At 41.0% G+C, this 22,564-nt stretch overlaps 1 protein-coding gene across 1 annotated transcript in view; it reads left to right on the top strand.

Moving 5' to 3' along the window:
- The window catches only part of EML6 (echinoderm microtubule associated protein like 6), a 195,785-nt gene that overhangs the window by 118,275 nt on the left and 54,946 nt on the right, over positions 1 to 22,564 (top strand). Inside the window, exons 16-21 of the mRNA XM_006778677.2 lie at positions 2,472 to 2,565; positions 12,931 to 13,031; positions 14,293 to 14,495; positions 16,244 to 16,355; positions 16,588 to 16,715; positions 21,543 to 21,684. Of these exons, the coding sequence (XP_006778740.1) occupies positions 2,472 to 2,565; positions 12,931 to 13,031; positions 14,293 to 14,495; positions 16,244 to 16,355; positions 16,588 to 16,715; positions 21,543 to 21,684 (780 nt within the window). The remainder of the gene's footprint in view (positions 1 to 2,471; positions 2,566 to 12,930; positions 13,032 to 14,292; positions 14,496 to 16,243; positions 16,356 to 16,587; positions 16,716 to 21,542; positions 21,685 to 22,564) is intronic.

The following is a 22,564-nucleotide window of genomic DNA, read 5'->3' as shown; positions in this document are numbered from 1 at the left end:
ACCATTGTGCCGTACATCTAAAACTAATACAAAATAATATGGAACGTAAATTTTAATTGAAAAAAAAATTTTTTTAAAAAGGGAAAGTCACTATCCTAAAAGAAGAGGTATAGTGTTGAGGCACCTCCACTTTTGAACTGTTTCTTCATTGCTACTCATAGTCACGATATCCTTCTAGGGGTAGTAAAGTGACATAATTATGAGGACAAGCTGATGGGGACTTGCAGAAATTTTGATTTTAAAAAGCCATGACAATCAATTTACCCTGAGGCCTTTTTCAAAAGAGGTAAAACTTTAAAAACTATCTTAAGTGTGTGGATGCTTGTAGTCTAAGAAGAATACATTAAAATAGCTATGCAGGTTTAAAAATAATACAAAATATAGAATTAATGAAGGAAAAAAAGAGACCTTGAGTATTTGTGCAGTGTTTTTAAAAGTAATTGTAGTTAAAACAAAAAATGTGTAGCTATGTAACATAGTACATTCCCTTTCCCTTCATACCATCCACATGCACTTTTCTTTATCTTCTCCCTCCTCAAGGTCACCAAGTATCATTAGCATTCTTTGAAAACCAACTCAGAGTGCAGATCATAAAGGAAACGTGATATGATTACTATAAGCCTTAAAAGAGCTTATAATCTAAAAAGGGAGACAGAAGACTCCAATATAAATAAAATCACCAAATAAAAAGGCATGCAGTTATAGAAACATAACCAGCCCCTGCCAAGACATGTGGAAGAGCAATGCTGTTGGTAATGACTAGGAAGTCCCTACCAGTCCCTTCTCCCAAATTCATAAAAAGGGACCTTGCCCAATTTAAAGCCTAGTAACATTTAAGCATAAAGATTTATCATTTAGTTGTGATTGAGAAGACACATTTGCTTATAATGTGTGGTGATTTAGCTCTTTAGGAAAGTGTTAATGTCTTCATGTAATACTACGATAGCCTAGAAGCTTGAAAGGATTCATGTAATTTTCAAATCCTTGCCTTATACGTAGTGGTCATCAAGGATTGGGGAGGATTTGGCTTGTCAAACCAGGCTCTTACTCTCCCTCCTCCAGGAAAGCAGCAGACCACTGTTCCCAGGTGGTTGTGGGATGGGTCTCTGGCACAGGAAAGGGCACTCACAGGTTGGGCACTGGTCAGCTTTTGGGGGAGGGCTGCCAGATTTAGCTAATAAAAAACAGGAGGTCCAATTAAATTTGAATTTCATATACACAAATACTTTGTTTAGTGCAAGTATGTCCCAGGCAGTATAAATATGCAGGGTAAAAATTAATATTATACAGACATACGCTAAGAAATTATTCCTTGTTTATGTGAAATTCCAGTTTAACTGGACTTCCCTCATTTTTCCTGGAAAGCCAGATTTTGTATCTACCCCAGGCCTGCCTTTGAAATCATGCCAGTCGAGACCCTGAAGGGACTGGGGAGAAGCAGTTTACCACTTTCTTGTGTTTCTTTGCCCTAATGTTGTTGGTCCTCTGTGGTCAGAGAAGACACCTGCTGAGCGGATGCACAGTGAGCGTGGTCACCTGTCTCCCGCCACCGCACAGCTGACCAGAGCGCTTGTCCTGCGAACCTAGCTTTGTGAGGAGGCAGCAAAGGAAAGACTTACCGACTGTCCTTTTCTTCTGCTTTGAAGGGAAAAAGCAAATGAGCTATTCTGATTTCAAATTTAATTTTACATAAATCTTTTAAATGTTTTAGAAAACAACCTCAGCCACTAAATTACAGTAGCCATTGCTATTATAAATAATATTTAATACTAAAGGAAAATGTTTATAACAAATGAAAAAAGACTGGACAACAGTGTGTTCCGTGTGATTCTGGGTTTTTTTTTTTTTTTAAGCACATTTATGTAGCGGAAAAAAAGTGACAGGATATACATCAAATGTATGCCTAGACATTGGGATGATTGTGAAATGCCCTCTATCTATATTTCCTAAATGTCCCGTAACAAACATACTGCATTTGAAATAGGGAAACTAAGAAATTAGGATTTTTTAAATGATAAAATTATCTTTTAAAAGAAATTTTGAAGTTAAAAAATTTAGTTTCTAAATGCTCTTATCTCAGAGGGTTAACAGAACCCAGTTTTCTGGAGCTGAAAGTGGACTGAGTCACAAAGCCAAATGGCTCTTCCAGGAAATGTCATGAGATTGGACTGTCACAAAAGAGACAGGGTTGTCCTGACTTACCTGAGCGGCTCCCCAGCCTTGTGTCTAAGACTGGCATGTTGGATCAGGGATTATATTCAGCAGCCAGTTAACTATGCAACCGGTTTTTATGCATTAAGTAGTTGTGCATTTCCTTTAGTGCGGCCCCTTTAGTATAAGATACTTCTAATGTACTTGAGCCGAATAATGATCTTTAAGGTCAATTTCTCATTCATCTTTATAGCATATAAAATGTTTCGGTTTTTCATTGAAGAAATGAGTTATTTGACATTTGTGTTGTTTTCATACAGCCGATGGAAAATGTCTGGTGTCGGTTGGTTTAGACGATTTTCACAGTATTGTATTTTGGGACTGGAAAAAGGGAGAAAAGATAGCCACAACAAGGTAAGAAGCGGCCGAGGTTATCGGTCAGTAGTTTTCATTTTCTGGTAAGATTTCATCTTCACACTCAGATGAAATTCGCATAGAAGGCTTAACACCCAAAAGAAAACATGTTGCTATATTTCACGGTGCCGCGCCTGACCGAGAGCAGTTAATGCTTGTTTCGGGGAATCGGAAAATTCCGAAATCCTTTCCGGAGAGTCACTCATCGCTTTGCTTTTAGTAACACATGTGTATCTCTAACCAAGCTTTTTAGGAGCGGTAGGAAAGGGCTTTTCTCAGGCTTGTGCCTTGCCCCTTGTTTTTCCGCTGTCTTAGCATCTGATGGAGGATTGTCAATGTCACTGGAGTCAGAAGTCCCATTAGTCATGAGGCCGTGGCGTGCTGGGAAGGAGGCCCCAACCTGTGCGTCTGCCACTCGCTTTCAAAGCAGGCAAATTGTTTCCCTAATCTCCCATCTTATAAATAGACTTTTCAAGACTGACTGCTGTTTATAGGCCACCTGTCCTCCCTCACCCCAGCCTCCCTCCCTGCTGAGTCAGCCCGATGTCTCAGCATTGCTTTCCACGTAACACGGGGCGTAGCTCTTTGCCAAACGTGGTCAGAAGTCAGAATAGCAGGCAGCCAAGGCCCAGCAATACAATTTGTTGCGCAAGGCGTGTTATCCATTTGCCTCTCTCCTAGTTCTTCCCTGCACTCACCAACTTCTTATTTTGCAATATGAAATCATTTTTGAATGAATAGCTTTGAGCCCAGTACTTCCTTTTTACATTGATATATTTCCCTCCACAATATTAAGTGGGGGGAAAGTTTTTTGGCAATTTGATTTAATGAATGAAGATTTGTAAATTGCTGGAGACTCAGGAGGAGTCGAGGGAGCCTTGAGGACTCCAGCTGACCATCTTGGGAGAAAAGGAGAAGCTTTTCTAATGGCAGCTATTGAATAGATGGTGTTCTTGGCAGCGAATGGCAGCTCATAAATTCGCCTGCCCACGTGGTTTTCCCTTGGTCTCTCGTCGTCCTGTTCCTCGCTGCTGTGTGACCCTCTGGTACTCAGGTGCAGGTCCCACTCCTTTTCTTCTCACTTTTTAAATGTGTATCTCTTTTAAAAATAATACTTATTAATCTTTTCTCTGTTTTCAAAATAATACATGATCATTATAGGAAAATTAGCATGAAAAAGCACCCAGAAGAAAATGAAAATTATCCGTAATTCCACTACACAGACATAACTATAGCTAATATTTTAGCACATATTCTTTAGTATATATTCTAGTATTTCTATTCATTTTTATTCATATATGGGAAAGCGTACTGCTCTGTATCTGGCATTTTTTAAAACTCACTAAAATATCATCTCACTGTCTTCTAATTTATGTTACCTGGCTTACTCTATATCAGTGGTTCTCAACCTTCCTAATACCGCGACCCTTTAATAGAGTTCCTCATGTTGTGGTGACCCCCAACCATAACATTATTTTCGTTGCTACTTCATAACTGTAATTTTGTTACTGTTATGAATCGGAATGTAAATCCCTGGTATGCAGGATGTATTTTCATTGTTTCAAATTGAACATAATTAAAGCATAGTGATTAATCACAAAAACAATATGTAATTATATATGTGTTTTCCAATGGTCTTAGGCGACCCCTGTGAAAGGGTCGTTTGAACCCCCAAAGGGGTCGCGACCTACAGGTTGAGACCCGCTGCTCTATATTATTCTATACTAGAGGCCCGATGCACGAAATTCATGCAAGAGTAGGCCTTCCTTCCCCTGGCTGCCAGCACCGGCTTCGCTCTGGCACCGGGACCCAGGCTTCCCTCCAGCCACCAGCAGGCACCTGGGACCTGAGCTTCCCTCTAGCCGCCAGCAGGCACCCGGGATACAGGCTTCCCTCGCAGCCCTGGCTTCATCTGGAAGGTCGTCTGGAAGGACGTCCAGTCTAATTAGCATATTATACTTTTATTATTATAGGTTGTACTCCATTTTAAATCTCTTTTTAGAGATGGAATATAAGTCAAACATTTATTCAGTCTTCCTATTAAGGCAGTGGTTCTCAACCTTCTGGCCCTTTAAATACAATTCCTCATGTTGTGACCCAACCATAAAATTATTTTCGTTGCTACTTCATAAATGTAATGTTGCTACTGTTATGAATCGTAATGTAAATATCTGATATGCAGGATGATCTTAAGCGACCCGTGTGAAAAGGTCGTTCAACCGCCAAAGGGGTTGCGACTCACAGGTTGAGAACCGCTGTGTTAAGGGCTACTTTTACAAGAGAAGAGCAAGCAAAATCACACCGGAACTTTATGCAAATGAAAGAGCTGGGAATAGAAGACTAGAGACCCACTCGCCCTGAACAGCCAGCTGCCCTTGGCTTCTAGAAGTGCTTTCCTTTCTCCTTCCCCTGTGCTTGGGATAGAAGTTAACAAATGGCCTCTGTGGTGGATTACTTACGACTCAGGCATGAGGAACTGCAGCAGTCTTCTGCTTTCTTCTCTCGGTTACAAACAGAAACTTTTCCACTTTGTTTTCCTTACAAACACAGTTGTAGGCAACTTCCCTACAAATTTAATGAGTGTCTAAAGGAGAGGCACCCCATGAATGTTCCTTATTTAGATGTGGACATTCATTAAATATTTACATACCATCATTGGTCAGTTTAGAACTTTAGCCACGTTGCTGTGTGTTATATACCAAGAAACTAGATGGAAACTAAAAAGTGCTCTCAAAAAAGATTTTTCTATCTAAATGTTTGACATTGTACAGACACCAGCAAACAAAACAATGCTCTTTTCTATCTAGGAAATGTAATTTTAAAAATATAGCTGCCCTTAATTATCATTTTAGTTTTCTCTAGCATCTTCTCTCTAAGATGTATATTCATGATTTAGATCAGTGGGGATTTTCTTCCAACCAAGAAATCGTTGGATGCTTAAATGTCCTTTGTGGTGATCTGGTTCACTTCTCCACTTTGTATTAAGCACATTTCCTCTTCTCTTTTATCTAAGCTTTTTTCTCTCTGTCCTAATTGTTCCCACTGCATCCAGTGATGTATCCTGTTCCTAGTGTTCATGCTTCACTTTTGACTTCCAAAGAAACAAAGAGAAAGTTCAAAAAATCAGTTCCTTCATTCCTGGCTCTCACTGTAGCAGGGCCCACATAATAGGTATGGAGATGCTCTGATCTCTTCTTTTAAATTTTTATGATGGAAGTTTTCAAGGTGAGACAAAAGTGGAGGATCTAGCATAATGAACTTCTTGAACTATCACCCAACTACAACATCCTACTAATGGTACAAATCTCTTTCCCCTCATTTTTTAAAAAATATATGTTTTATTGATTAAGATATTACATATGTGTTCTTATCCCCACGTTATCCCATACTACCCCACTCCCCTAATTTTTCACTTTTACTTTTTTTGCTATAATATATTTTTTTAAATATATTTTTATTGATTTTAAAGAGAAAGGGAGAGGAAGAGATAGAAACATCAGTGATGAGAGAGAATTATTGATCGGCTGCCTCCTGCACACCCCACACTGGGGATTGAGCCTGCAACCCGGGCATGTGCCCTGACTGGGAATTGAATCATGACCTCCTAGTTAATAGGTTGATGCTCAACCACTGAGACACACTGGCCGGACTTTGCTATAATATTTTAAAGAAAATGTAAGACATCATGCCATTTGACCTGTATATACTTCATTGGGTATTTCTACAGGAAAACACACCTTTTATTTTCTAATTTTACATTTATTTATTCATTTATTTATTTACTAGAGGCCCAATGCACAAAAATTTGTGCACTGGGCAGGGAGGGGGGAATCCCTCAGCCCAGCCTGTGCCCTCTCACAGCCTGGGACCCCTTGGGGGACGACCACCTGCTGGCTTAGGCCTGCTCTCCAGGGGATTGGGACTAAGGTGGCAATCAGACATCTCTCTGGCAGCCCAGAAGCCCTCAGGGGATGTTCACTTGCCAGCAGGGAGCAGGCCTAAGCTGCAGTCTGACATCCTTAGTGCTGCTGAGGAGGCAGGAGAGGTTCCCACCACCACCGCTGTACTGGCAGCCATCAGCCTGGCTTGTAGCTGAGCAGAGCTCCTCCTGTGGGAGTGCACTGACCACCAGGGGGCAGTGCCTGCATTGAGCATCTGCCCCCTCGTGGTTAGTGTGTGACCAGTCATTCCCAGTCGTTCTGCTGTTATGGCCAATTTGCATATTACCCTTTTATTATATAGGATAGAGGCCTGGTGCCTGGGTGGCGGCCGGCTGGTTTGCCCTGAAGGGTGAACCTGATCAGGGTGGGGGTCCTGCTGGGGTGCCTGGCCAGCCTGGGTGAGGGGCTGATGGCTGTTTTCAGGATGGCCACACCCCCTTTAGGGTGGGGGTTCCCCACTGGGTTGCCTGGCCAGTCTGGGTGAGGGGCTGAGGGCCGTTTTCAGGCTGGCCAAGCCCCCCTGGTGACGGAAGCTCCCAGCCTCTCCTTTTTTTCTTTTTTTTTATTCTTGGATTTATTTACCTTCTATAATTGAAACTTTGTAGCCTTGAGAGGAGCTCAGAGCCAGCCAGGGCAGATGGGAGGGAAGCCTCCTGCTCACTCCAGCTCCGTGGCCAGGGCCGGCTGCAAGCAGGTATCTGGGGTTTATTTATCTTCTATAATTGAAACTTTGTTCCTTTGAGTGGAGCTCAGACACAGCTGCAGCAGGCGGGAAGTTGGCTTCCTCCATCATTAGAGCAACCAAGCCTCCTGCTTACTCCAGCTCTGTGGCTGCCGGTCGCCATCTTGGTTGGGTTAATTTGCATATAGTCACTCTGATTGGCTGGTGGACATGGCTTAAGGTATAGCGATGGTATGGTCAATTTGCATGTTGTCTTTTATTAGATTAGATTTTCCTGTCACCATTTAATTTTGGTTTAATCTCCAAAATTTTGGTTTAATCTCCAAAATTGGGAAGGTTTTACCTCTCTATACCCTCTTCCACCTCCTACCACCACCCTTCCCCCTTCCGCCCACCCCCCACAATCACCAACCGTTGTCCATGTCCATTAATTCTCTTCTTTGTTGCTCAATTCCTCCACTCCCCCAAACTGCCCCCCTCCCAGAGCTGTCTGCCTGCTTTCAATGAGGAAAAGACACTTTTAAAAACCACCATTTCATTATCACAACTAACTAAAGCAATAGTATACATTGATTTACTTAATTTATTACCAAATTCATAATCAAACATTTCTGATTGTTTCAAAGATGAGAGCTGGTTTGTTCAAATTTGCCTTCAAACAAGGCCCAGGCATTGCATTTGGTTCTTCTCTCTCTTAGGCCTCTTTCAGATTTTTATTTTATAGCAGCTTCCCCTCTCACCTTTTCATGCCATGGATGCAGTTGAGGAACTGGTCATTTGACCTGTAGAATGTTTCACAGTGTAAGCTTGACTGATTCTTCCTGGGAGCAGTCCTGCATTTCCTATAATTGGTAGTTAGATCCACAGCCTTGATTAAATTCACGTAGTTTTCCCCCGACAGTTTTATTGACAAATAAACCCTATGCCATACAGTTGGCCGATTTAAAGTATACGTTCAGTGGTTCTCAGCATATTTACAGAGCTGTGCAGTCATTACCACCGTCAAATTCCAGAGCACTTTCCACCCCAGAAAGAAGCCCCACACCCATTAGCACTAATTAATCTTTTTTCTGTCTGTCTGGATTTTTGTGTTCTGGACATTGCACGTATATAGAGCCATACACTATGAGGTCCTTCATGACTGGCTTCTCTCACATAGTGTCATATTTAAGGTTCATCTGTGTCATAGCAGATGTCAGTACTTCATTCCTTTTTATTGCTGAGTAATATTTCATTCTGTGGATCTACCACATTTTATTTATCCATTCTTCAGCTGATGGATATTTGGATTGTTTCCACCTTTTGGCAATAATGCTGCTGTGAACATTTGTGTACAAGATTTTGAGTAAATGTATGTTTAATTTCTCTTGGGTTTATAGCTAGAAGTGGAATTGTTGCATTATTTGGTAGTTTTATGTTTAACATTTTAAGGTACCACCAAAATATTTCTCAAAGTGGCCAAACCATATTACATCTCCACCAACAATGAGTGACGATTCCAATTTTTCACAGACTGGCAACACTTATTATTGTCTGTCGTTTTATTATAGCCATTCTAGTGGGTGTAAAGTGGTATCTGATTATGTCTTTGATTTTCATTTTCTAATGGCTAATGACGTTGAACATCTTTTCATGTACTTACTGCCCATTTGCATATCTTCTTTGTAGAAATGTCTATTTAGTATGTTACCCATTTTAATCGGTTTTTAAAAAAATAATTTTTATTGATTTCAGAAAGGAAGGAAGAGGGAGAGAGAGAAATATCAATGATGAGAATCATTGATCGGCTGGCTCCTGCACACTCCCTACTGGGGACCCAGCCCACACCCTGGGTATGTGCCCTGACCAGGAATCAAACCCTGACCTCCTGGTTCATAGGAACTTTCAACCAGGGAGCCACACCGGGTGGGCAATAGGGTTTTTTTATTATTATTATTATCGAGTTGTAGGAGTTTTAAAATATATTCTGATACAAGTTCTCTATCAGATATATGATTTGCAAATATTTTCTTCTACATTTTTTTTAGACAAGAATACTAGATACGTATTTCATTTTTCATCACATTGGAAGAAACATAATCAGTGGCATAGTCAATGGTGGAGGCGTTGGGGGTACTACTTCCCAGGTGCAAGCAATAGAGCTATATTACCTGTAGAAAAAAAAGAATAAGATCAACTATAAGCCATTATGCGTTTTATTATTCCCATGAACCAGCCATTCTAAACAAAGTCTGGGATGGAATTCTTCCCCCAGGGCACACCCCTGTGGCACTCCCCTGGGTGAAATGTCTGGTTGTCCTATGCTTAGTAACACTCAGCCCAACTGTGGGTTCTAGTAGCATCAGCCTGATCCTTCCATTATAAAGCTCCACATCAACATATTATCCAGTAGTGGTAGCATCCATTTACAACTGTAGAATGAATCGATTATTTGATTAGGGGGTCTAAAATTTCCATTTCTATCATTCTTCACATAAGCTAGAATTCTTCTATAAATAAGAATTTTTCCTCATGAACCAGTCAATTTCTCTAAAATAAAATTCACACAGAAGGTAGTTCTTTATATATTAGGGTTACTTGTCCTTTGTCTGTAATTTGCAGATATTTTTCCCAGTTCACCATTTGTCTTTTGAGTTTGCTATGGTGCTTTTTGCCATGCTAAAGGTTTAATGTGGTCAAATTTTTCAATTATTTTTTTAATGTTTCAAGATTTTGAGTCATACTTAGGAGTGTATTCCCCACTCTCTGGTTAAAAGGAAATCACTTATAAAGTCTTCTCATTGCTATGGCTTCTTCTTTACATTTAGATCTCTAAACAATTTGGAAATTTACCCTAGTATGTTATAAAGAACAGATCCAATTTTATCCTTTTTTCCATATGGCTGTCGAGGTGTTCCAAATATCATTTTTCTTTTCCCTTTTAAATAGACCTTACTTTAAGTTCAGAGCAAAATTGAGCAGAAAGTAGCCTCCCCCCAATGCACAGCCGCCTCCATATCCCCACCACCAGAGTGGTACATTTGTGACAATAGTTTGACACTCTGTCACCTAGCGCCCATAGTTTTCTTTAGGATTCACTCTTGGCATTGTACAGTCTGTGAGGTTTGATAAATGTATAATGACGTGTCCATCATTATAGTATCTTACAGAGTTGTTTCAGGGTTCTAGAAATCATTTGTGAAAAAAAATTAAAATGAAACTCTTTGTGTTCTGCCTGTTCATCCCTCCTGTCATTCTATCCTGGCATCCAGCAATCCTTTTACTGTCTCCTGAGTTTTGCCTTTCCAGAGTGTCATATAATTGGAAGCATACAGTGTGTAGCTTTTCAAGATTAGCTTTTTTCACTTTGTAGTATTCACTTAAGATTCCTCCATGCCTTTTCATGGCTTGGTAGCTCATTTCCTTTTAGCACTGAATAACATGCCACTGTCTGATGTACCACAGTTTGTTTATATGATCACATACTGAAGTATGTCCTGGTTGCTTCCAAGTTTTGACAGTTATGATTAAAGTCACTATAAACATTCACATGCAGGTTTTTGTGTGGATGCAAGTTCTTCACTCCTTTGGGTAAATACCCAGGAACACGATTGCTGGATCTTATGTTGAGCATGTTTAGTTTTGTGAGAAACCACTAAACTGTCTTCCAAAGTGGCTGCACCATTTTGAATTTCCGTCAGCAATGTATCAAGTTCCTGTTGCTCCACATCCCCACGAACATTTGGTGACAAACACCATCTGTTTGAAAAGTTCCTCTTCTCCCTTACTGATTTGAGACCCTGTCTTTATTATATACCACATTTTAATATTCATTTGGGTCTTCTAGATTTTCTATTTTTCCGTTGATAAGTCGATCAATTCATGCACCAGTACCACACTATTTTAGTTATGACGGCTTATAGACTTGATATCTAAGAGAGTTATACTTCCCACTTTGCTCTTCTTTTTCATACTTTATCTGGTTATTCCTGGTGGTTTATTCTTTCACAATAACTTTAAAGATTAAGGTATCTAACTCCAGATTAAATACAAACATCCAGTGTTCTTTTGATTGGAGTCCCTTCTTCCACCTCCACCCACCCCTCACCCTGGCAGTCACAACACTGTTGCCCATGTTCATGAGTTCTCTCTCTTTTTCTTTTTTGCTCAATCCCTCCACACCCACCCACCCCCACACCCGAAACAGCAGAGCTGTCCGCCTGCTCTCTATGAGTTTATACTGCAACTTTACTAAATTCTCTTGTTTGTAGTTGTTTTACCTTTTGAGTTTTCTAGACATATAATTATATCCTCTGCTAATAGAAAGTTTTACCTTTTTCCATTCCAGTTCTTGTGCCTTTAATTTTTGACATCTTGTCTAACTGCATTAGTTAATATATTCAATACAGTGTTAAATAGCAGTGGTAATAATAGTCTTGTTCTTGACTTTATTGGGAATGCCATTAAGTAAAGATCTGACTATTGAGTTCACACACACACACACACACACACACACACTCCATGAATAAGTTATTGTTTCAGCACTTTTGGTTTTTAAAAACTGTAAGGTAAGGGCACACAGCGTTGCTGGAGAGTCAGCCTGTGTACAGTTGGTCTTGAATGAACATGGGTTTCTCAGCGAGAGTCAATAGAAAAGTCAGAAGCATCCATTTATTTCTACTTCATTGAGTGACAAGTGTTTTTTAAGCTACAAATGAGTGTTAGATTTTTGTCCGATATCTTTTCAGCATCTGTGACTATATCATACATTTTCTTCTTATATATGTTAATATGATGAATTGTACTATTTGATTCTTTAATAATGAACCAACCTTGCATTTGGTTATAATGTATTATCTTTAATATGTTATTGGATTGTCTTTGCTAGTATTTTAAGATTTTTTAAATCTATATTCATAAGGGAGATTGGTCAGTCATGTTCTTTTTGATAATAGCATTTCTCTTACATAATGAAATATATGTCTTAACTAGACAGGGCCTGCATGAAATTCATGCACTGGGATGGGGGGGGGAGGGTCCCTCATCCCAGCCTGTGCCGTCTCGCAGTCTAGGAGCCCTCGGGGGATGTCTGACTGCCGGCTTAGGCCTGCTCCCCAGGCCTAAGTGCTATTGTGGAGGCAGGAGAGGCTCCCACCACCGGAGCCTCTGTGCTCCCGCTTTGGGAGTGCACTGACCACCAGGGGGAAGCTCCTGTGTTGAGTGTCTGCCCCCTCGTGGTTAGTGTGCATCATAGTGACTGATCCTTCTGCCGTTTGGTTGATTTGCATATTAGTCTTTTATTATATAGGATATCCCATAGAAGACCATGAAGTAGTGCATTAAGACCAGGAAGCCCTTAGAGTCTAATGTGATGACTATACTCTTAGACAGAAATTTCCCTGGTACTGTGGCATGCCAGGTCTGTAGCTCCAGGTCTAGAACCAGTTCTCACTTTTATATCTGCCTTTTTGGTTATAACCCTAACTTTCTGAATGCATAGCATCTGAAAGTTCCTTAAATCAATAGATAACATCCTCTCTCTCCATGGATGTGAGCCGGGGCTTTGATTTCCAGTGAGTACATTGCTAGGTGACCTAATGCTTATTATTTTAATGTTGACTCTGTGTAATTTAAGTCATCTTCTAATTTAGTTGTCCTATTACATATGCTTAATGACAGTTAGACCAAATGCATGCTTTTATTAAAACTCTGTATCATTGCTGCCATCAAAATTAGAATTTTTTTCTTATTTGTCTCTTACAGAGGACATAAAGATAAGATATTTGTGGTAAAGTGTAACCCACACCATGTTGACAAACTGGTTACAGTTGGGATAAAGCACATCAAATTCTGGCAACAAGCAGGTACTGTTGTTTGGGTTTATCATGTATGTGGTTGAGAGATGGAGAAGACCATGACCATGTCTCTACAATCTAAAATTAAAATGCTCCTGAAAGATATTCTCTCCCAAATTCACTTTGGACCGCTTAGTGTCTAAGCTGCGGAACTTAGAGCACTCTATATGATGCTATGCATATTCATCAATATCTAGAAAGCTTTGGAACATGCTCTGGTGTGAAAATAATTCTCTTTAGCCCTCTGTCCTGAAAGCAGTCATTATGTTGGGCTGCTGAGCAGGAAGTAAAATAATCACACCTTGGTTGGGTGAATCCAGGTTTCAGGGAGGGTTCCTTTATCATGGAATTCAAAGAATGAATTAAATCCTGATACTATACCCAGTAAGTAGTCAAAATAAATACTTGCGGATTATAATATTGGTAATAGTAATGAGTAAATAAGCATGACAAAACATATACTGATATCTTATTCTTCTCACTAGTAAGTTATACCTGTTACTAAAATTGCTTCTGAACTCTTAGTATCAGCTTTAATACCAAGCCCAATTTTATCCTGGTCACAGCATAAAAAAAGCTCCTGTTCCCATGCTTCTGTTTTTCAAGAAAGGATACTGGCACTAGCGTGTCGGGAGAGCCAGCCTGCGTGGTGTTGTCTGGAGTGAGTCTGTGTTTCTCCGTGCTAGTCAGGAAGTGCAGGGAAATGAGAACATCCAAGGGACGAATCTGATGTACCTTCTCCTACACAGTGATTCATTTTTCTCACCCCAAAGCTGCTGTGATTAAAATTGAGGCAAAACATACATAACATGTTTACTTTTCACATTCACAGCCAGCGCTGCTTCTGTTCTTTTTGCTCAGCATTGAGGAAGATGGCCCCATCTCCCCCACGCACCCAGTCACTCCTTCCTCTGGCTGTCCCTTGGTTTGACGATCTCTTGTGTGACTGAGAAGTGTATGATTATCGAGTCCCCTCTCCAGCCACACCCTAAGTTCCTTGAAGGCAGGGACTCTCTCTTCATCTTTATATTCCAGCGTTGACCACCAAGCCTGCCACAAAGTAGGGACTCAATAAATGCTGAATTAATGCCTGAGTGAATGAAAACCCCCTTATATTTTTGTCTATGATATTTCCTGCCGTTTTCATACATCTCTGTGTGTACACACAATGACACACTGGGCTTTTCATTAAAGGTAGTCATTCTCCACATTCATAGAAAGTGTCACTTAAAACTAAAACCACGTAATAAATCCTCTTGGTCCACTCCAGGTGGGGGCTTCACCTCTAAAAGGGGAATCTTTGGCAGTGTCGGAAAATTGGAAACAATGATGTGTGTTTCTTATGGGCGGATGGAAGATCTTGTCTTCTCAGGAGCAGCTACAGGAGATATTTTCATTTGGAAAGACATTCTACTACTGAAGACAGTGAAGGCTCATGACGGGCCCGTGTTTGCTATGTATGCATTGGACAAGGTATGGCATCTTTATCAGAATTCACTTTCCTCCTCGGCTTTCTAAAATTGTAAGTTAATCTTAGGAGAGTAGACACCAAGAGAATCCTGTGTCTAAAAACAGAACTGTCTGAATTAGGACGTCGTCGTAATGAACCTCCAGTCAAAGAGAAGGCAGGGAGTGCAAATATTTTAAATTTTCTTTTTCATTTATAATTATTTTTATATGCAATTTCTCCCCACTTCTTTTCACACTTGTTCTTCCTGGCTCTCACTCCTAAAGCTCCTTAAGAATTAGTGGTGGGATAAATGTAAACACACAGTAGGAGAAGAGACTTGAGAAATATTTCAGCTTTCTCTTCTCCTCAGTGGCACGGTGAGCGGAGACCTAGAAGTACCAAGTGGTTAGAGTATTGTTCCATCCAACAAAAGTGATGTTGATAACCAGTTTCTTCCTGCACTCTAACATCTTGTTAACAGCTTTAACAAGAGTGTCAGAGTGAAGTCTTTAACCAGCTGCTTTAGGATTTTCCAAAGAAACAAAACCAGCCAAATATACTGTATACACATACACATACACATACACATGCACATACAATCATGTACCATGAGTCGTTAGGTGATTTTGTCTCTGTTCAGAGTTGTGCTAACATAGTGTGCTTATGCAAACCTAGATGGTTGTTTTAGTAGTTAAGCTTTTTTTTTTTTTTTTTTTTTTTTTACTAGCAAACTTGTTTTTGGTTAAACTGCAAACTGCAAATGTTAGAAGAGATTAAAGCAGAATGCATAAATTGATGTGATATAATGTGTTTAAACTTTTTATTACTTGGTAACTTAAGCTGACAAATCATGGAGAAAGATGAGGATATCACAGTATAATATACTGCATTTAAATTTAATTTGGGGATTGATCTCCCTGGATGCAAAATCTATAGTAAGAATAGAATATTTAATGTAATAAACTCCAAAATATTTTTCCTTGTAAACATCATTAAAATGCAGTAAATTAAAAGTTTCTGAGAAAACAGAATGAGCTACTCGGTACTTTTCTTAAAAAAAAAAAAGACTTTTCCAAGAACAGTTGGTATATGTGATAAGTTGCCAGGAAGGAAAAGAGGTAAGGCCAAGAAATCATAAATTTAGAACAAGAATAAAGATCACTGTTCAGTTAAATATATCCAATATGTTAAGCTTTTTACTCTCCAGGTTTTGTAAAAATTAATCCGGATTTTAATTATTGTGGAAATTGATGTCTTTCGAACAAATTAGGAGAACCATTTTGTTATATGAAGTGCGTAATTCGCTCTTAATAAGAAATAATGGTGTTTTCACCTAGGAGTAATTATTTAATTTAAAAATATTTAACAGTCATTTCATTGTGATGTTAATTCACATTCATTCAGGAGGAGTATAGGAGTTACCAGAAACTGCCAGACTTTGCGGCTGGTCCTGTTCTGTAGGAACCCACTCTCTAGTCAGGGAGCTGGGCACAGGAATGGCCATGGCCCAGTGCACCAAGAGCCAGCCTAAGGGCTGGAGGCAGTGCAGTGGACACGGAGAATGTCCTTGATCCTGCTAGAGAAGTAGGGGAGAGATGCTTCTAGAAGATATCATATTGCTGTTACATCTTGTCAGATTTTTCAGTTCCCTTCTACTTAGGAAGAAAACACACACAAAGCTGCTTTACCCACGGGGGACTCCCTGTTGGGGCTGAATGGGCAACTGCTTACTTCAATGTGCATGTAATTCTTCCCGTGTGTGCCTTCACAGGGTTTTGTAACAGGTGGAAAGGACGGCATCGTGGAGCTCTGGGATGATATGTTTGAAAGATGCTTGAAGACTTACGCCATTAAAAGATCAGCATTGTCGACGAGCTCTAAAGGTGCCACTCCCAAATATGCAGTAGAAACCTTTCTGTTCATAGGGATGGAGACGGTAGTACTAAGGTTCTTTGAAAACCATGATCAAATCAATTCTCTTTCTTCCATGTTCAGAGCTCTAGGCCCCTGGTAGAAATGTCAAGGATGATTGCCTAGTTTGGGAACTATAAGAAATAGAATTTATGTAATAACCTTTTTATTTTTAGCTCTATTAAATACATGTCCTCCCCTCAGGATTGCTTTTGGAAGATAATCCTTCCATTCGTGCCATCACTTTGGGACATGGACATATCCTGGTGGGAACCAAAAATGGAGAGATCCTGGAAATCGACAAAAGTGGCCCAATGACACTGCTTGTTCAGGTACCATGTTTGAACATACTCTAAACCACAGTTCACATCAGAGCCAGACCTGGGGTGAGGTGTGGGGCGGGGGGAGGTCTTAATGTGCAAAATTTAAACAGTAGCTTTTAAAACAGCACACATTTATTATCTTATCATTTCTGTGGCTCAGGAGTCTGAGCATAGCTTCCTGGTTCCTTTACTAAAGGTTTCACAAGGGTGCAGGGAGATCAGGGCTGCAGTCTCATCTGAGGCTCAATTGAGGAAGGATCTTCTTTTGAGGTCACTCAGGTTGTTGGCAGAATTCATTCAGTTCCTTGTGGTTGTAGGGACTGACAGCTTCCATTCCTTGGTGGCTATTGGCCAGAGGCCACCTTCAGCTTTTAGCTGCTGCCCACAGTTTCTTGCCACATGGGGTTCCCCATCATGGCCCCTTACTTCCTCAAAGACAGCAAGGGAGAGAGAAAAGATAGGCACTGCAGTCTTGTGTGACATAATCATATCACATATATGTAATCATAAACATCCATCACCTTTGCCATATATTTTTATTGAAAATAAGCCGCAGTCTTATATAAGGGTGATTATATAAGAGTGTAAAAATCATCATGAGCATCTTGAGAGTCACCTCAAGAGTCCATCACAGCGCCCCCTCTGGCCACCAATTTTTCATGTTACCACCCATTCAAAATCCATTCCCTCCTCCCAAGGTCTCCAAGAGCCTTATCCTTATCTATTTGCAGTATCTGCTCAAAGTCCGCAATCTCATCATCCAAATCTATTCCAGGTGTGCAGAAGGCTCCGTAGGGGTATTTTCTCTCAGTCTGTCAATCTGTAAAACTAACAAGACGTTCTCTGCTCCACACACATCAAGCATACAGCATCTCTTTAGATTTTGTGCCTCGCTTTAGCCTCAGCTTTGATTCACAGAAACACACTACCTTCTCCTTACCCTCCCTCGACCCTCAAGAATGATATTCAGGTAAAATCCGATTAAAATAAGTATCAATGAATCCTCAAAGACCAAAGAAATGATACAGTCTCACCTGAGGGGGTAGTAGTATGTGAGGGTGAGTAGGTAGGTAGTCCTGCCCAATTTGGTGGAGGATGGACCTGATTTATAAATGGAAGAGGCACGGGAGGGAGAGCATGTGTGTTCAGAAGGTGGAGTAGAAGAATGAGCACCGAGCGCTTCTGTGGGTCCAGCAGAGGAGCTTTGCCCGCCCTCCCCGCCCCCCGGGCCCGTGCCTGTGGGCTTGCTTTATTCGGGGTAAGTCCCAAAATCCCACTGAGAAGGGTCCTCTGGTTGACTTCTCCCTGGGAACAGGTCTGCACACAGATCACCGAGAGGTTTTAGAAATGCAGGTGCTCAAGTCCTCCTTTGGGTGTGCTGAATAAGAGTCTGTGTTTAAAAAATTCTGTTAAAAACAAACCTCCAAAGCTCTCTAGCCGGCTGTGCCAGGCAGCAGGATTGAAATGTGTCCTGGGTGTGACTGTCCTGTTCTCTAACTGCTCGCATTTTTGTTGTTTCTTGCCAAACTCATTTCTTTTTCTTTCTGGCAATGACTTCTTATTTATTGAAAAGCAAGTGTTTGTTTCAGTGTAAACAACTTAAAGTCTTTTTAGATCATTATTGATTTTTTTAATGCCCATGTTTGAGACTTTAAATTGTTTTCATACATGCTATATTGCTTAATATTTTATAAAGTTTTACCATAATATAACTTAAACGGTGCTTTAAGACTTAAACTCTTAAGTTTTTCAACTTTAAACTCAAGTATTATGTTATAGTTGTTTATATATGTTTTAAACTTGGCAATAAAAGCTTTTCACGTTTTTGTTTTCTACAGCTATAAACGGTGCTTTAAGACTTAAACTCTTAAGTTTTCCAACTTTAAACTCTTAAGTATTATGTTATAGTTGTTTAAATATGTTTTAAACTTGACAATAAAAGCTTTTCACGTTTTTGTTTTCTACAACTACTTTTTTATATTTATTTCTATCATTCTAATAGTACAAATAACCACAGGTACCATTACTGAGCACCTCCTGTGTGTCCGACAATGCAACATCGCTCTCTCAGCCCCACAACAGATTGGCTCATTTCAATGTGTATGTAATTTGGCCCCTATTGATGAGGGACCAAAGCCCAGTAAGAATTGCAGAGCTGGGGTTCAAACCAAAGTTTGTCAGACGCCAGAGCCCTTTTTTTGTCACTGCGCCAGGCTGTTCTCGGTGTCTCCGAGTGGAGACTGTGGAAAGCAGTACAGAAGGCACGGCCCCTGAGCTGTGGAGCTGGTAGAAGCATCTCTTCTTACATGTGCACCCTTCATTTCCTTATTCCTCAGCATCTCTTTCCTCTTCTGGCCCATCAGGCCTGTGCCGCTTCCTCCCAGGTAAAACTCAGTGTTGAATTCAGTCAATGTTGTCGGGCTCCTGCTGAGATCTGCCCTGTGCCATGCACAATGGGTAGGGCCACCTGTTCCCAGGCTCTGGGCCCCATTCTGAGAAGACGGACACGGAGGGAACGCTCAGGGACAGAAGAGGCCGCGTGATTAGGACCATCAGCCAGCCTGTGTGGGAAGACTTCAGGTCCGCTGTTCCAGGTTCAGTAGCACGGCAGTCCAGTATCATTTAGAATACATTGCTGATTTTTAAGAGAAGGAAAGCTATGTTGGGGGAAGAGAGAAGTGACATGAGGTGATTTCTGACCATTTCCATTGTGGGCACCTTGAATATAGTCGGCTCAGTTGTATAGCTGTTTATTATCAGCTTCCTGGGAGATACAGTAGGAAAGTAAGTTCCCAAGCTCATTTCCTTGTGCCACTCGAGGTACTCCCAGCCTGCCTTGCTCGATGTCCATGGCTGTGTTAGACAGGAGTTAATAGGATCATAGATTAAGGAAATATAATTTTTAAGTCAATATATGAAGCAGTGGTTGGAAAGGGCCTCAGAGCACCACCACCTTGTCCTCAAGCAAAATGAGCAAAGGGCCTTGGTCCGTAAAAGAGCTCCAAGCAGCTCCAGTCTGGGGGCAAGCGGGGGTTGATGCCGGACCCGTCCTCTGACTATGATCTTGGAGGTGGGAGGCTTCTAAAGGGAAGAAAGCTGGGGATATAGGATGCTCCAAATGCAATAAGTTCAAAAAACAACATTTGCACCCTTTAGCCCTCCACAGGTATTTGAATGTCACCTGAATTTGGAACTCTGTCTTCTGCCAAATTACTGTTTTGCTCAAACAGCTTCCTAGTTAAATCATAACCATCTGATTTCTCTCTGGAAAGCCACCTGTTCCCCAAAGCATTCTGACTCCAGACATTTCCAGATGCCTGTCTATGGTCTTTCTTTTCTTTTCACTGAGCAGAACCTTTTTATAATTAGCCACTAAAAGTAGAAATTCAGTTAACAATATGCTCTGTCTTATTGCCTCATACACTAATCTGTTTACATGGCCTTTACTGAGGGACAAATTATAGAAATGGGATTTGTTTTCTCCCTAATTATTTATTTTTAAACTAGTGTCCCGGTGCACAGATATGTGCACATTGAAAGGAAATTAATTAGAAGAAATATTTCAATATTGCTATTTGCATCTTGCTAATGAAAAGAAAATAGGATTCTACCGAGTCTCCTATCTACCTACTCCAGGACTTCTGTGAGGATCAAATGAGTGAGGCACCGGAAAATGCTTCACAAACATTTGGTTAAACTGTAAAATGTTTGCATCTTGGCTATAAAGCAAGTTGGGTTCCTGGGCTGAAGAAACTCCAAGGAGGCTAGTCACTAGGGAGATGAAGCTGGGTGTTGCTACGTGACATCATTACCCAGCACCCACAGCGACCATTTCCAGGCTGGGCTGGGCTGTGGGCTGCATTTGTGCCATGGAGTCTTGGCAGTGTTGGCTGCGATTTGGTGGGGTGTCGCTCCTGGGTGGTGGTGGGGCCTGTATCCCACTTGGGGGAAGCTGAGTGTTGGTTTGTCAGCATCAGGTCTGTGGTGCTGTTTGTTTTTAAATGGCCAGTGCGCGTCATGGCAGCTCGGGCGTTGAGTATCTGTCCCCTGGTGGTCAGTGTGCATCATAGCTACCTGTCGGACAGATGGACACTTAGCCTTTTATATATATAGATACCATTTTATCTCAGTTATTATTCTAAGCCAGTTAAGTGTGTTTGTGATAAAGTATAGATAAGTGGAATTGGCCTGGAGCCTATGACGCACCTCCCAGGTTTCCAAAGTCCATTGGATAGACCAATTTGTGAGCAAATGTTGAACCCAGGATACTTGAAGTGAAAATTTTAACTGTCTTTATTTCTGTTCTGCCAAATGCTATATATTCAAAGAACTAAAATGGAAATAAATGGACAAGAATATTGCTGTCTAAGATAGGTAGTTCCTGCGTCTTTAGAATCTGGTTTTATTGTGTCATTGTGATCAATTAATTGTGCCTTATAAGGATATATATATATATATGTATATATATATATATCCTATATATATGTTTTGTGCTTACCTGATGTCAAACAACAATTAAAATGAAGGCACTTCATTATTCACCCAGATGTTTCTAAATGAAAAGATGTTTGGCATCATATAAAACAAAATTTATAAGCAACAAATCCCTACTGTGCTTCCTAAAGGAATGCTTTAGCATCATGTCAGCCCAGCTTTAGGTTCAAGTTCAAGTGAAAAGCATATTCACTGCAATCATTTTGGCTCCAGGGAGCTCTAACAGTGTTTATTTGTACTTGAACCTGTTTGGAAGACACTTGGCTGCATATGCTGCATGAGGCTGCCAAAGAGCGAGCCAAGACACACACACCGAGTTGTTGTCCTGTTTCCTCTCCACAGGGGCACATGGAGGGAGAAGTGTGGGGGCTGGCAGCTCACCCTCTCCTGCCCATCTGTGCAACAGTGAGCGACGATAAAACCCTGCGCATCTGGGAATTATCCTCCCAGCACCGTATGCTGGCGGTACGGAAACTCAAAAAAGGTACATGACCTCGCCTTCCACATCTGTAAGAGTATTTACAAAGAACAGAACAGGTTGGGTTCATTTGTTCATTCAACTGATATTCACTGACAGCACCTGTTGGATGCCCCCAAGTGTGTCAGGCAAAGGGAATTCAGTGTTTGTTACTGCAGTCATACTTCCGCAGGCTTCGAATTATTCCAGGAGGGTGGCCTGATCTGTCGGTGCCCAGCTCCGTTACTCACTTGCTTTTCCTTGCACTTCACAGGCATTTGCCACCTGGGGGCAATATGTCCTTCCTCTTCTCCTCGAGAGCTGTGTGCATCAGTTGAAATACATCAGCTTCTAAAACATGCTGTTTGATTGTATGTCTAACCGTCTCCGGAACTGGTTTTATTTGCTGAAAAATGAAAATCTGCTAAACAAAAAGTAATACTTAATATCAAGAAATGAGTAAATAGTGTATGTATTGAACACCTATATGCACTAGAACTAAGAGGCATACCAAGTACAAATGCAGCAAATATTTACTGAGTAGCTTCTGTGTCTCAGGCACTGAGCATCCAAGATGAATGGTCGCATCTCTAGTGTCAGAGATGGACAAGATTGGAGCAGAGTCCCAGCAACAGATGGTCCATTCAAATTGGGTAATGTGAGGAGAGCCTGAAAACAAGATTGTTTGTAAAGGAGTGGGTAGGGATAGTGCAGCACTGTGCGGCTATTAGCAGCTGGTACCTTTACCAGCCCTGGGCCTGAAAGGGCAAGAGGAGGGAGCGATCATCGGAACCTTGAAAGTGAGAGCTGTGTGAGATGCAGCCTGACAGCAGATGTGACCATCAGCCGAGATTCAGCCACATGCAGCGACTCCAGGGAGGCAGCCAGGGGGATCCTTTCTTCCTCA

This window comes from Myotis davidii, unplaced genomic scaffold (assembly GCF_000327345.1).
Source record: "Myotis davidii unplaced genomic scaffold, ASM32734v1 scaffold6, whole genome shotgun sequence".
Taxonomy (NCBI): domain Eukaryota; kingdom Metazoa; phylum Chordata; class Mammalia; order Chiroptera; family Vespertilionidae; genus Myotis; species Myotis davidii.
The sequence above is the reverse complement of the archived record's forward strand: the minus strand, read 5'-3'. Positions and strand labels throughout refer to the sequence as shown.